The following is a 15,076-nucleotide window of genomic DNA, read 5'->3' as shown; positions in this document are numbered from 1 at the left end:
TGAAAGCCAGATGGCTACAGGTTGTTTACTAAGAGTCATTTACACAAGTCCATTCTCAAGAACTCTCAGCTCGGTCGTGGAAGAATGTTCTCACGTCTGTGCTGGTCTGGGTGCCTCTGCTACAGGCCGGTCGTGGAAGAATGTTCTCACGTCTGTGCTGGTCTCGGTGCCTCTGCTACAGGCCAGCTCTTGCTCCTTTAGTGAAGGGGGAGGGAGCGCTGGTGGGGAGTGTGGGAGCTCGTGCCTTACCTCCTCCAGTTAAAGTAAATGAGACTTAATAAAGAACCGCAAAGGTTTGACTCTCCCTTCCATCGTGGCCGTCCCTCCTGTCACAGGGCTTGGCTTTAGGTATTTTCCCATTGTGTGAAACTAGAAGAGGACAAAAACGTTCAATGATCCTTTGGTTCTGTTTCTCTTCGTGACTATATGAGCTTTCTGTTTGGAAGATGTAGAAGTGTGAATCCAGACTCTTTGATAGATTCGCATATTAGTAATTATCTGGCTTTAAACAGGACTTATTTATTGGTTAAGCCCAGTTGGGTAAGTTGGAGGACCAAGCTGGTCATCTTGCTCGTCTGTTTCTTTCCTCCGTGGGTCTCACTAGATTAAACCAAATCCTAAACTCAAGTTCTAACAATAGGCTTTTTTTCTAAGTGCGGGCACATCATAGGGAGATGCTTTTCTTTCTACTCTTTCCTTCCCTGTAATTCTTCAGATTGGCTGGGCTTGTTCCTGCTGTATTTAGTTAGTGAGTGAGGCCCACTCCCTCGGCGGATGGGTGTTCTGTGCTGTGTCAGGCTGAGCCCTTCCCCAGAAGCCGTCTTCCTGGGTGGCTGCTGCCGCCCTGGATGGGCTGAGGATAGAAGTGCTGCTGACTGGTTTTGAGAGTGCCCCTAGGGGTGCAGGACTGCTTGGCCCTGCAGCCCAGCCTGGGGCCCTCCGCTCCCCAGCCCTTGTGTAGGCACCCAGGCCAGGCCGCTGCGTGTTGGAGCCACATGGAGCACACTCTGGAAGGGGGTGCAGCGGGGTGGATGGGTGCGGAAAGGCCGTGCTGGGAGAAAGCGCAGGCTCCATGGGGAGGGTTCAGGAACCGGAGCGCAATCAGGGGTACCCTTAGCAGGGGAATGAGGGCTGCACTCAGGGCTGAGGCTGAAGGCTTAGCCTCCACCAGGGCAGGGCCCCTCTTGAAACGTAGGGAGGAGGATCCAGAGTGGGAGGCCGCAGGGCGAGTGGACGGGAAGGAGGGCCGAGGAAGCCCCAGGCGCTGGGCCGAGCCTAGGAGATGGAGCTGCAACAGGAGGGGCCGCGGGAAAGTCTGAGAGCAAAGTCTCAGCTCTGCTGCCCGCTCAGGAGCGCCCAAGGCGGGGCGAGACTCCCCCTCTGTCTGTGGCCGGCCTGCCTGCCGAGTGCTCTCGGTGTGGATGGTGGGCGTGGACGCACCCCAGAAGCTGGTGGTCCTGGATTTGGCCTGTTTTATGACATAGCTGATTTCTTTTAATGTAAAAGTAGCCTCACATGTGCGAAACTGTAGAAAATAGAAAATGGCATTTTTGTAATAGGCAATAAGTAATCATTTGATGTCGCTGAAGCATATTAACAGGCATGAGGGTTCTCACAGGAGGAACTTGTGTTGTTGTGGAGAAGCTCACGGGTCAGTGCTGAGCCTAGCCCTCTGTTTTTGCTGAAGTGCCTCGTTTCTCCCTTCAGCCTGAGAGGACCCACAGCGTGACTCTCAAGTGGGTGGACTGATGCTGTGAAATGAAAATACCCAGGAATCAAGTGTGATGCGTTTGTGTCTGTCTGTCTGTCTGTCTACAGGGAAGTGAGGTTTTATTAGAACTTAGAAAGATGAGATGAGAAAATAGAAGAAACACTTTCTTTGTGGAATTAGCGTGGTAAATGTCATGCACACAGTCTCTACTGGGTTTTCCTACAGGTGTGTGTGTGTGTGTGTCCGAATGGAGGGAGGAGGCGGAGGCAGAGTGCACACTTGGGGCTGAAAGGCAGAGAGGTAGGGGGAGAAGTCAGTCATCTAAAAATTTCTTTCAGAGCAACAAAGTGGGGATTAAAATCCAGGTGCTCTCATGAACATTCTGTTGCTCTGGTGTTAGCTTCCAGAGATGGAAATTTGGGTTAGTTGACAAGGATCATCTGGGCTTAAGCAGGGATGGAGAAAAGGTAAGTGTAGACAAGAGTGAAATTCATAGTAATGATTTTAAAACTTTCATTTCAGAGTGAGTGTTTCTTGGTTCCTGTAAGATGTGTCTTTGATTGATTTTTTTCCCCCTTCTACCAGCAGTTTATTTCAGCGCTGCCCTGTGCTGGAGGTGCAGTACAATAGAGAGTAAGATTTATTTTAAGTTCTTGGATTTCACAAGTATTCCTTGCTCACATATTAGTTTGTGTTATTTCTGAACCAAATAAAAACACCGTCTTCTCTTTGCTCTTAGCTGGTAACACCACTTTTATTTACCCTGTATGAAAACTCAGGAATATGAGTCACCGTGTGTGTGTGTGTGTGTGTGTGTGTGTGTGTGTGTGTGTGATCGTACCCATGTATGATCATAAAATAACTGTTTTTAAACTTTTCAGTTTTTACAATGGAGGGATTGTGAGATACGGTTCTGGTTTCATTACACACTCTTTATTTCTTGATGTACCTCTGCAAGATTTACATCCTAAAGAAGGAAATCTGAAAGTTGCTTATTCCTGTTAAATTTCTACCTGTTTACCTAAGACCAGCTAGCTTCTTGAGTATTTGTCGAGGCTAAATGATGTTTTTTGGCATATGCATGCCATAAAGTAAAAGATCTGATAAAACCATGATAATGTTTTATTAAGGTAGGTTTTATCATTCACAATGTATATGTACATTAAATCATCACGTTGTACACCTTAAAAAAATTCACACTGTACAACCTAAAAAAAAGTGAAGTTTTATCTGCTCTTAAGTATAGAACTGGCATCAACAGACGTGGAAAACAGAGCTTAATCAGGCCCCAGAATGCAGTGTCTTCAGGGATACAGTGTAAACCTTGAGGTTTTACCAAAATAAAGTCTACAGTCTTCCGGTGTTTCGGACAGCTGCTGGAAGTGCCCGGGTTACCCTGGATTTGCTGTCTTGGGTTTAAATGTTTGGATTTGTTTCTCATATGCTGAATGGCATTTTCACGGGGTGTTTGGCTTTGTCCTCAGCTTCTTCCAGACCAGCTGGTCTTGCTTCTGGAGCATCTCTTAGAGCAGAAGACCCTGAGCCCCCGAACTCTGCAAAGCCTGGAGAGAACGTACCGCCTCCCAGAGCAGGATGCAGAGGTAACGGGACGTCCGCGGAGTGATGTGGCGGGCCCTCCCTGTTGGTGAGGAATGACTGTCCCACTGCGTCCCAGACTGTTGGAAGTGCTGTTTCCAGTAGCAGCGTCCTGTGCTGCGTGCTTGTGAGTGTGGAGCAGGACTTCAAGCAAAGGGTAAACCGCTTCCCTGGCTGCACTTGCTCCAGCAGGGGGCTTTTGATCCTGGTCATTTACCGGGGTATTTTGAGGTCCCAAGTTTTCCCCTCTTCTTAAATCGTAAGTCTCCAGAAGGAATGAGCAGGTGGGTGGAGTGTTTCTGAGTTGTGAACTCGGGTGAGTCATCTTGTGCACGACTGTGGCGCCGTCCTGTTGTGCATTAAGGAGACTTGGCTTAGATGTGCCAGAGCTGCTTGGTTGCATTCAGTTAGGACCGGAAAGCAGCCGTGTATAAAGGAAATGAAAACTAAATCTCACAGCCGCGGTCTGAAAAGCAGAATTGGATGCTTGTGGAAACAGTACGATGCAGTCCTTAGTGTCTTTCAGCTTATTGTGAAGAATGCAGCGTGAATCCTGAGATGAAGTGCTAGGGTTTTTCTTTTTAATACATAAAATAATGACTATTTAATGTATTTTGTTGTCCTAAGTAAGAAATAAGCACACGGTCAAAAAGAGAAAAGCTCTTTTATGTAAAACTCCTGAAATGCAGGTAAGTTTGATTTGTGTTTGTTGAGAATAAATGAACATTTAAAACGGAGCCGTCCAGCATGGCAGCCACCAGGCACGTGTGGCTGTTGAGCACGTGGTACGTGGCCGTTTTGAATTGAGATGCGCTGCGAGTGTGAGATGCAGAGTGGGTATCGAAGATGTAGTATCAAAAGAAAAAGCAAAATATCTCGTTAATAATTTCTTCTTACTGATTACAATGTCACAGTGGTATTTAGGATACGTCGGGTTAAATAAAATATTATTAAAATTAATTTCACAATTGTTAAAATGGAGTAAATTGATAAAAACCAGCTCATTACTAGATGAAAAGGTGAAACGGACATCATCATAGATGTTAAAGCCCTTCCATCGATTCAGGAGTTAATTGAAAAACTCCAGAGAGGACACATGGAGCTTTTTACCCATCTCAGCAGAGCTCAGAGGAGATCAGACATGCAACGGTTGCTGTTTATTTCAGCCCTTAGGTTTTTGTTTATAGGCCTTCCCAAATGCCAGCCTGTTATTTTTAATTAGTCTTTAGAAGAGGTTTCTATTTATAGGCATGAGGTTATGCTTTAATCAGAGCTGAATACCACCGAAGTGCCAGGCCCCTGTGACTGATGAAGGCAGGGGGATGGGAGCAGGTGCCGGGCACCTGTCGCTCCTCCCCAGAAAGCTGGGAGGTGGTGGGCCCTGCTTCCTCGCCTTTCCTGTTGGCATGAACATAAAGCACACCGTGTTCTCAGCCCGCGGCTCGGCCTAGCTGTTATATATAACTTCTTGAATCTTTGGGGAATATAACAGGTTTTATGTGGTTGCTTGTTTTACGCCTCACAAGCTTCACCGTCGATGCCTAAGGCCGGAGTGGTCTCTTCAGGCTTGGCTTCTCGGTGGTGAGAGACTGGGGCCCGGGGAGGGCTCGACTTGCTTCCTGTGACTGGCATGGTCAGCGTCATGCAGCGGCACCAGTGCCGGGCACGGGGATTCAGCGGTGGCCAGGCTCACCCTGAGGAGGTCTGTGTTCTTCTGGAAGGACAGCTCCTAAGCAAATGAACAGGACAGTTGCAGATAAGAGCTACAAAGGATAAGTGTTTCTAGGTAGAGTTCAGGAAGGGTCATGCAGAGAAAGTGACATTCGAGCCAGGACCTAAGGGTCAGAAGGAGTTGGCCATGCAAAGCCAAGGGCCAGTGGGGATTTCCATGCGGAGGTGACAGCAGGTGCACAGGGGTGAGCTTGGCACATGCTGGGGTGGAAGTCAGCATACATTTTCTGTAAAGGAGCAGATTTTAATGTTTCAGGCCCCGTGGTTTCTGTCACAGCTACCCATTCAGCTTTGCTGCCATAGACGGTGTGAAAACGAGCAGGCGTGCCCGTGTTCCGGTGGAGCTGCTGATGGACCCTGAAACTTGAACTTCATGCAGTTATCGCGTCTCAGAATAATTCTTCTGTTGTTCATTTTTAAAACTCTTCTAAAACGTCCGCATGACTCCTAGCTGTGGGCTGGTTTGGCCTGCCCCGTCCCCAGTCTGCTGACCCCTGCTCTGGGGCCTGCACGGGTGGGCAGGGCCCAGACCAGGAAGGACCTGGGCCTCGCTGTGTGCCACCCCTTCCCCCCTTCCCGGGCCTCTGCGGCCCCGTCTGTCATCAGCCACACTGGCAGCTTAGCTTATGGTGAGGTTCCCTTGACATGCCACTCAGCACCAGAAAGGCAACAGGATTTTGGCCAACCAGGGTGTTTTCTAGAAACTTCATTGGTTAAGTGATTTATTGTGACACTGATTAGCAGGAATTTAGTTGACTTAACCATCTGCTTCTAAGTGACAGAACATTTCATGGGAGAAAGAATTATTATTTGATGGGAAAAGTCTTGAGGCTTCTGACTTCATTCTTGGTACTTCATCTTGACCAAACAAATAAGCACTGTCCCATTTACTTGTTCTCAGGGTGTTTAAATATGTAATAAATAGCCGGCATTCGAAAACCGGCCGAAGATACTGGAGTGTGGCCGGTTGTGAATGAAGCGTCCCCGTGGGACACGGCTCCAGAGGTGTCTTCCCAGCATGGAGCAGTGGGGTGGTGGCCCTGCTGCGCTTTGATCAGGATGATCAGGATGCCGCCAAGGCGCTGGGACTGGTGTCACATTAGGTGTCTGTGTGGAAAGACTTCAGCCCCATATGAGGGTGGAGGGTGGTCTCCAGTACAGAGTCAGGAGTGCTTGAGACAGTGGGGTTTATTCCTCCTGTCTGGGAGGTACAGGAAGCGCCCCCACATTCCTCCTTAGACTGTGTTTTTCCTGAAAGCATGGGTGGAGGTCACTTTCTGAGAGGTGAGCCTGCTATTTCCGTGGCTCGCTTGGCCCCCTTGTTGCCCAGTGTGCTGGGGACTCCTGGCAGAGCATGTTCCGATGCTCCGGGAGCCACACCTGAGCAAGAAGCCTGTGCTGCCACGGAGTAGGGCCCTCTGTTCTGTAGTCACTCGAGTGTCTTTGCCGTCACGTCCCCTTGTCCCTTCCCGCCTTCCTGCTCGGCGAGTGGGTGGGCTGGTGCGGTCTCCCTGGGAAGTGGATTTTAATGATCCTCTTTGTGTAGCTCAACTTCTGTATCAGTCGTGTTGCCTCTGCGTTTCGGTTGCATTCACGGGATGTTTGGTCTGTGGGTCAGGATTTCCGAGTGTGGCGCTCAGGGTGACAGTGGTGTTTGCCAGCTGTTCACATGTCGGGCACACTGGCCCCGGTTCTGCGTCCCTTGTCCTGCGTGTTCTCCGTCACGTGTGGTGCGGATACACTGGTCTGCCCTGGGGGGGGTACCATGTGTTCAAGTCTTAAGGGAAACGTGCACAAGGACAAACGGAGTAAGCTGGGTCCAGTAACACGTGTCACCCTGGGCCACCTTGTGCCTTGCCTGCCCAGTCTCAAGGCCACCATCTGAAAAGTGAGGCGCTGGAGGGGGACTTCGTGTTCCTCAGCCTGAAAAGTAACACTTACTTGCAGGAGTCGGTCACCTTTTACCTCCTGAATCAAACAGTCCTCTAGCCATGTGCTGGGCTGCTTCACCCAGGTCAGAAGATGAACTGAAGGAAACCTAGTTTGTAGAAATGTGTTGTCTACAGTTTCTGAGCGTGTTGGCTCAAAGAGCCATAAAGGTTTTTAAAATATATTGGACACCTGATTCTTGGAACAGAAGGCGTTTTCTGAGATCCCTTTTAAAAAGAATGAATTTCCTGCCCTCTTAAGCTGTGAGAATAGCCATCCCCTAGCAGTGAGGCGAGGCTCCGTGCAATCTGGTTCTGAGGCCTTTTTCCCCAAGAGCCCCCGGCTGACCTCGGAGCAGCCTTATTTCTACAGATCACAGTTGAGCGCTTCAAAACCAGGGACATGTGCCGTCGCAGGTGAATTTTCAGAAAATTCAGAAACAGCAGCTCGCTGTCCCATCTGCCTCAGATGGGAGTGGCAGGGGCTGGGGAGGTCCCCGCAGCACCACACCCTGCTCTGATGTTTCAGTTGGTAGGTTGAGCCAGAAGTTTAAGTTTGTGGGGGAGGCCGTTACCAGCATCAGGTCCTCCGCTCACTGTACTTGCAGGAATACTGCTGGTTGAAAGGGAGGGGCCTCCCGGCTTAGGTGGGGGTGGGAAAGTGCAGGGGCCACGTCTCCGGTCCTTGTTCGGGGGAACCGCCCTTCCCTGTGTCGACCTCGTCTAAACCCCGCGGCCGTGCACCTGGTCCTGGCCGAGGCATCAGCTCAGCAGCAAGCCGGCCTTAGTCCCAGGTCTTCAAATGGCGGGTGACCACAGGCAAGCCGCCCACCCTCCCCGGCCCCGCTTTCCTCGTCTGCGCGGCTGTGCCTGGGCTACACTGCTCGCTCTCGGCTTTTTTGACCACAGCCAGCTGGCAGAAGGAGCTCCACAAAACCATCTTTACTCTTACACTTGCTATTATTTTCTATTTCTTTAAAAGTGTGCGTTGTGATGCAGTAAATTTGATTTTCTGACCCACCAAAGAGTTGAAGCGCACAGTTTGGAAAATGCAGGACAGGACGAGCTCACGGTCCTCACCAGTGTCCCTGCTGCCTCCCCCCCGGACTGAGGCCGAGGCTCCTTGAGCCTCCGTCTCCCCAGGTTTAAAACGGAGCCATAAGCCCCCTCTTTGTGGGATTGTTAGCAGCGTGATGAGAAAATGTCTGTGAGCGTCCAGGGTTTTAGTGTAATTTCTGGTCATGTACGATTCACATTCTCCCTTTTGGTATGAAATGGTCAAGTTTTGTTACTTAGCTCAACAGCCTTTGTATTCTCTCTTTCCTTGAATCTGTCAGGACGGGCAGGGACAGAGTAAAGAAGGGACAAGCTGCCCAACTTAGGCACCCCGAGCATCGATGGGGTCACAGGGTTCTTGATCTGGGGGCTTGGTGGGTTTTTTCTTTGGGTGGGGGGTTTGCTCTAAATCCAGGTTTCTCAGCCTTAGCAACACAGATGTTTTGGACTGGACGGTGCTCTGTGGTGGGGGTGTCGTGTGCTTTGTAGGGTGTGTAGCATCCCCAGCCTTATCCGTGGACGCCAGTCTTCTCCCTTCCCCCACCACCCCAGTTTTGGCGATCTGAAACGTCTGCAGACACTGCCCAGTGTCTCCTGGGGGCAGAGTCATCCCGGGTAAGAACCACTGCTCTAAAGCAGCAGCTGACCACAAAAAGCAATTTTTTCATCATTAACGATGTGCACAATGGTTACAACACAGAGTGGGGTATCTAGAGCACAGTTAACTACATTTCGGGGCCACCCTGAGCCAGCTGCACTCCCTCAAGGCTCCAAAGAATGTAGCCATGGGGGAGGTGAAAACAAAATGTTTCACATGGAAGAAAAGGAACTGCCAAGTAAAGTAATAGTAGCAAGTAGATGTGAGGAAATAGGTTAGTTAAGGAAGGACAAACCTGTTTTACCACTGGTACACCAAGGAAGCTACGCCAGCATCTGTCTGCACTCTGCTCTGAAAAGGACACTCTCAAGGTTGATTGCAAATGGAAAAACATCCAGCCTTGCATGCCTTCCCCCTCCTCCCCGCCTTTCCTCTGGCCCAGGCGGGAGAGCCCTTGAAAACCGTGTAAACTGGCCACCTCCTTTGGTGGATTTTAATACACTGTCAGTAAGAGAACTCAGTGTTTGTTTGAAAAGAAAATACCGCACATATTTGAAGTCCACAGGTGGAAGGCGTGATTCTCGGAGCACAGCTCTGATGCTCACCTCTGAATCTCATTTGGGCTAAAAGCATAGTTTCTGTGAATCGGGAACATCTCATGATTAACAGACCTCTGGAGAGACGCATTACAAGGGCAGAGAATGAAGGTTTAGTCAGGTAGCGTGTGTTCCAAATCTAAAATTGATCCGTAGCTGTGGGTCTGCCCATCCTCAGTGCTGGAACTCCTCTGGTCACGGTGACCGTCGTCCTCTGTGCAGTGTTCAGGGTCTGTTCCTTGCCACGTGGGCCCAGCACTCCCCCTTTCCCCCGGTCGCTTCTCCGTAGTAGTCTGGCTACAAAATAAAACATTTCTCTTTTGTTCTTCTCACAGAAGAGTTTAAAGAGGTTAGATGTAATCTCTTTGGGCTCCCTTACCACTTCAGGGTCTCGACAGTTTACATTTAGTAAAATGCAATGCGCTGAACTTGGTGCCTCCTTCCCCTCTGGTCCACCTCCATGCAGAATCTAAGAAGCACAAAGGCAGGAGCCGCCTGCTGACATCAGGTCCTGTAGTCAGGGCCCCGCACCCCCTCAGGGCTGTGCAAGGGCACTGGGGCCCCAGCCCCGTGGTACCTCCTCTCCCCCTTCCCTTTGGGAGGCTTGCTGGGGGCCCACATGCCCCCAGGCCACCTCCTCACTGCCCAGCCGTGTCAGGAGGCAGGTTTTCAGATTGAACATAAGAAACAGACTGGTTGTGGAGGGTCAGAGTGGTGTGTGGCAGTGAGCACAGTGGTTTTCCAGGGTAGGATACAAGGGGCCAGATGGACCGGGAGCCTCCGGAAGCAGGTGGACACCTGCCGTCTCCAGCACTGAGCCGTTTGTCTGCTTCTTCCCAGGGATGAGAGGTGGTCTGGCTCACTGGCCCCTTGACAGGGTCAAGCTCACGTTGCAGATCAAGAGGTCAAATGTTGATGGATCTGACCTACAAGTAGTGACTTCATATCCATTTAAAAAAAAACTAAGACCGTGCTGGTGCCGGGCACAGCTGTCCTTTTGACACAGCATAGTGACTTGCCGAGTCTGGAAAGCGGGCGGCGTACGGATTGATAAAAGGCATTGGGGTGATTTCCTTCAGTTGCTTTGGGCGTAATCTGCCTTTTTAAACCACGTGCCTTTTATGATGTGGGAAAAAACGGAGCTCTTATATAATTCTTTAGTTATATTTGTGTATGTTTTTGGTTGTATTTGGTTTATGGACATTTAATGTTTCAGAATATTCCTTCAAGATCAGGAAAATATCTCGAGGTATTTCTTTTTTGGAGTTTTCTTTCTTTATCATTCAATTCAGTGTTGAATCCTAGAATGTTTCTGTGGAAACCTTGTCTCAAATAGTCTCCATTGCTGTACTGTGATAAAAGAATTTTTAAAAATTGATCTAAAATAACACAGAACTTTGATTTTTCAGATTAGTGTTCCTCTCTTGTTCCCGAGGCCAGGGCCTGCGTTTTATTTACCCTGAACTGTTAACAAACAGTACATTGTGGCCGGTCAGATGCTCATTTAAAGAAAAAAATGAGCCACTAGTGGCATAATCTGTCTAATTTTTCTTAAGACCTTTTTTTTTAAACTTTTTTTAAAAAGAACTTTTAAATAAATAATCATCAGTCATATTTAGAATTTATATCTGTAAATAAAAGAATGGGAAAGAGCATTTAAAACAGGCGAACTTTTAGGTCCAGGTTCAGCGAGATTATTGGAAAAGTCAGCCTTGGCCAGCGCTGCTTCCGCGGTGCTTGGCAGCAGGTCCTGTCGTAAAGGTGTCTGAAGGTTTGAGGGGCGTTACCTACTCTTGCCGTCCCCCAGGCTGTACGGGGTTTCTCAGAAAGATGCGGAGACGCACACGTTTTCTGGGTCATAGGTAACACTGCCCTGAGGCTCTTTAAATAGAGCCTCAGGTCCAGTCACATCTCATTCATGTTCCTTCTGCCGTTAACGGTCTCACGAGTGAAATCCACGTGTGGGGTTTTACTGGTGCTTCTGGGTTCTCTGTACCTTCATCAGAAGTTCACATGTCTTCGTGTTAGGTATACGTTTTTGTATTGGGTTTCTGTACCGAAGTCCACACCCAAAAAAGCCCACGGCTGCCCTCCGGTTTTCTCTTACCAGTTGTAAACCGAGCTGTACTCCCGTGTACAGTGTGCCTGACGAGCCCTAAGACAGAGGGCTCGCTTTTCTTCCCTCTGGCGCCGTTCCTGCCGCCCTCCTTAGCCCTCCAGTTCCGCGGTCACCGGGGCGTGGGAGCTGGGTCTCTGGCCTTCACGCCGTGAGCCCTGCAGGCTGCAGACGGCGTGGGTGCCGCCTGCCCGGCCCCGTGCCCGCCCCGCAGGGAGGGCCGTGCTCCCTAGGTTCCCCGGCAGCTCGCACCTCCTAGAGTGAACGCTTGTGTACCTGACGGCAAAGAGGGAACAGTTACATTGAATTCAAATTGTTTAAAAAAAAAAAATGAAAGGACTTCCATTTACTGCAAATAATGGTATTTTGTGTGCTTGTCAGGGCATGAGATTTAAAGATGAACCAAACTTGATGAGGTGGCACTAAAAAAAGGGTTTAAAGCTGCTTGGTCTGCGTGTTGCTTTGCTGCAGTCTTGAACCACAGGGGTTGTGTTCCGTGGGGCAACCGATCGTGCCCACGTGTGGGGAGAAGCAGGTGCCCAGGCTGAGCGTGGGAGAGCAGCCAGCCAGCCGCCCAGAGCCAGACCTGCCCCCTGGCTCCGCGGGCGGGACACCAGGTGGCTTCCTCAGGAACCCACTGCGTCCAGTCGTACCTTTCGGGGAAACAGCCTTCCCCAGCTTGACTCGGGTTGTTCTCAGTGACAGCTTTTCTGGAGAAATAATTCGTACACCATACAGGTGACCTGTTTTTAAAGTGTGCAGTGCACTGGTTTTCAGTGTGGCCAGGTGCGGTGCACACTCAGCACCCCCCAGAGAAGCCCGTGCCCTTCAGCTGCCACTCCTCCTCCCCGGGCCCCCCCCCCCCCCCAGGCCTGGGCAGCCAGACTGCTCTCTGTCTGTAGACGTACCGCTCTGGGCTTCCATGTAAATGCTTTTCGCTCGGCATGCCGCGTTTAGGAGTCACCCTCGCTTCGGCACATGTCAGTACTTCATTCCTTTGTATCGCCAAACATTTTTGATTGTATGGATTAACCACATTTGTTTAACCATCAGTTGACAGACGTGAGTGTTTTGGCTCTTCCAGGTGATGCTGCTGCGAACATTTGGGAACTAGGTTTTGTGTGGACTTAAGTTTTCATTGTCTGTTGGGTCTGTCCCTAAGGAGTGGAATTGCTGGTTCGTGTGGTACGTTTGTTTATTAACCTTTTGAGGCGTTGCCAGACTGTTCTCCAGAGCACCATGTTTACGCCCTCACCAGCCGTATACACCGGTTCAAGTGTTTATTCATCCTTGCCAATTCTTGGTTTTTTTCCTTTTATTTTAGCCATCCTGTCGAGGGTGAAGAGGTATCTCATTGTGGTTTTGACTGGTCATTTCCCTCATAACTCATCATGTTGAGCATCTTTTCATGTGCTTATTGGCCATTTGTACATCTTTGGGAAAATGTCAGCTCTTTTGCTCATTTTTAAACTGGTTTGTCTTTTAATTATTAAGTTATAACAGTTCTTTGGCAGGGGAGGTAATTAGGTTTATCTGTTTATTTTGGTGGCAGTACTGGGGATTGCATGCTAAGCACACACTCTAGTTCTTCATACATTTTAGATACAAGCCTGTTACCAAGTATATGATTTGCAAAAATATTCTCTTATCTCTTGGGTTGTCTTCTCATGTTCTTGATAGTGTCCTTTGAAGCACAGAAGTTTTAATTTTGAAGACGTCTAAGTCATCTATTTTTTTTTTTTCTTTTTCGCTTGTGCTTTTGGTATCAAATCTAGGAAACCAGTCTTTAATCCAAAGTCTGAAAGATTTATGCCTATGTTGTCTTCTAAGAGTTTTATTGTTTTAGTTCTTACATGTAAGTCTTGGGGCTTATTTTTTAAAGTCCATTTAGCTCCAGTAGGGAAGGTATTGGAAGAAATAGCCACTAAGAGGAAACAGGGAAAGAAGCGTTGAATTTTCTTCATGAAACACGCGGTATGGCTGGAAATCGAGCGTAGGATGCCCTGTTCAACGACTGGTGTCTTTCCCTCCGTGGACTCGGGGTTGGAGTGGCCCCTTCTCAGGAAGTCCCCTGACCACACCCCTGGGCCGCTCCCCCGCCCTCCGTGCACCCTGTTGGCCTTCCGTGCATGTGTCACTGACCGGAGTCTGTTCTCGCCGTTTTCCGGACCTTCCTTAGACTTTCTCCTGAACTGTAAGCTCAAAGAGTGCAGGGTCTTGTCTGTTTTATTCACCACTTTAATCCCTAACACCCAATACTTACTTTCTGGAGCATGGCGTTCCCTGGATCTCCAGGTGTCCTGGGCGAGCAGTGACCGGCACCGACAGGGGAAGGTGACTGGATGGTTAGGGCCCCAGGGAGACCCCTCAGGAGAGAGCGAACCTTGCTGGCCAACCCGGCTGGCCCCCGGAGGCGGTGCGGTCTGCCCGGGGAAGTGAGGAGGAGGCAGCGGCGATGCTTCAGAGCTTCTCCGAGGAAGTGACCTGTGGTCACTTTTATGCCAAGAGTAAAAGTCCTTTTATCAGCAAAGGCCATGTGTCGTGTGTTAATGAGATGAAGAGAGGAGGTGGCATGTGTTATTTCCTAACTAAACTCCATCCTGGAATGCTTTGCCATTCCGAGTGCTGCGTTGATAGGGAAGGAGGCCTCACTGTGCCAGATTTCAGGGTGGACTCAACGTGGGCTCCCCTGAGTTCTGCGCTTTGGAGTCAGCTGCCTTTAATAGCATCCACGTGTTAAGTGGGCTGGCATAGACATAGGAGGAGGAGAGGGTTGGGGTTTGCTTGAGGGAGCATAAAATACGTGAGGCTGGTCGTCACCTTTGACCCTCGCCATCTCTCCACGTGCGTGTCAAGTGTGATGATCCTGATAGCAGTTTTGGACTGTCCCTGTTCTGCACGCTGCCGCAGCTCTAGTTGTAGCCGGTTGAAACCCATTATAACCGGCTAAAACCAGTTAACTTGGAGCTGAGAGCTGCAGGGACCGACTCAGGCAGGGTTAGTGAGAGCCCTTGAAAAGAGCTGAGAGCCTCCGTGCCTCTTCTGTTGTTTTAACTCGGGGCACAGGGATTTAGTAACCTGGCTTTGTGACAGCAAATCGAGTAACTTTTAATTCTCTCTAGTTTTAAAAAAAATGCATGTGAAGATCGCAGTCTTGGAGGGTGAGGAGCTATGCGGTGAGGGAAAAGAAGTGTTTGAATCAAAGTGCAGGTGTTGGAAATTTTGCGACAGCCACACATCCAGCTGTGCCCTTGCCTCTTCTCAGGAGAACGAACAGATGAGATGCCCTGGACCTAAGAAAACAAACACAAAACTTGTGGGAAGACGGTCTGTCCTGGAGCTGCTCTGGGGAGGCCTTTCCACCACGCCTGGGCTGCTGGGCAGGCTTCCCTCCCCAGCAGTAAACCCACTTTAAAGCAAAATTAAATCTAATTTAAGGTCACAAATTGAAAAAGCAGGTTTGTTTATTGCAGTGTTAGACTTATTAACTCACAAAAGCCATGAGCCTTGGTCTTTCTGTTTACAGATATGAAATGGAACTCAGAATGAGGTTTAATGGGCTTCCCCCGATCATATTCCCTGGACGGATTTTTTTCTTCTCTTGGGCAGTAAATTTTGAAATCAAAAGGCCTGAAGGAGCGGAGTGCTTCCTGTCATAAATAGGATGGGTGGCATTCTTCAAAGCATTTTACAGCTTCCAACTGTGCATTATAATTTCAAAGCAGCTGAAAAGCATTCTGAGTT

At 49.3% G+C, this 15,076-nt stretch overlaps 1 protein-coding gene across 11 annotated transcripts in view; it reads left to right on the top strand.

The window, feature by feature from the left end:
• AOPEP (aminopeptidase O (putative)) overlaps positions 1–15,076 on the top strand; it is a 324,317-nt gene that overhangs the window by 296,179 nt on the left and 13,062 nt on the right. For 8 of the 11 annotated variants that reach the window (XR_012506720.1, XR_012506719.1, XR_012506725.1 and 5 more), the window contains one exon: positions 3,196–3,312. The exons of 2 other annotated variants lie outside the window; for them this stretch is intronic. Coding sequence is in view for 3 of the 9 variants with exons in the window: in XM_074363056.1 (XP_074219157.1) it covers positions 3,196–3,312 (117 nt within the window). In the remaining 6 variants the exon portion in view is untranslated. Of the gene's footprint in view, positions 1–3,195; positions 3,313–15,076 lie in introns of those variants that run through there. One more of the 11 variants, XR_012506726.1, reaches the window with a different exon arrangement.

Source organism: Camelus bactrianus, chromosome 4, assembly GCF_048773025.1.
Source record: "Camelus bactrianus isolate YW-2024 breed Bactrian camel chromosome 4, ASM4877302v1, whole genome shotgun sequence".
Taxonomy (NCBI): domain Eukaryota; kingdom Metazoa; phylum Chordata; class Mammalia; order Artiodactyla; family Camelidae; genus Camelus; species Camelus bactrianus.
The sequence above is the reverse complement of the archived record's forward strand: the minus strand, read 5'-3'. Positions and strand labels throughout refer to the sequence as shown.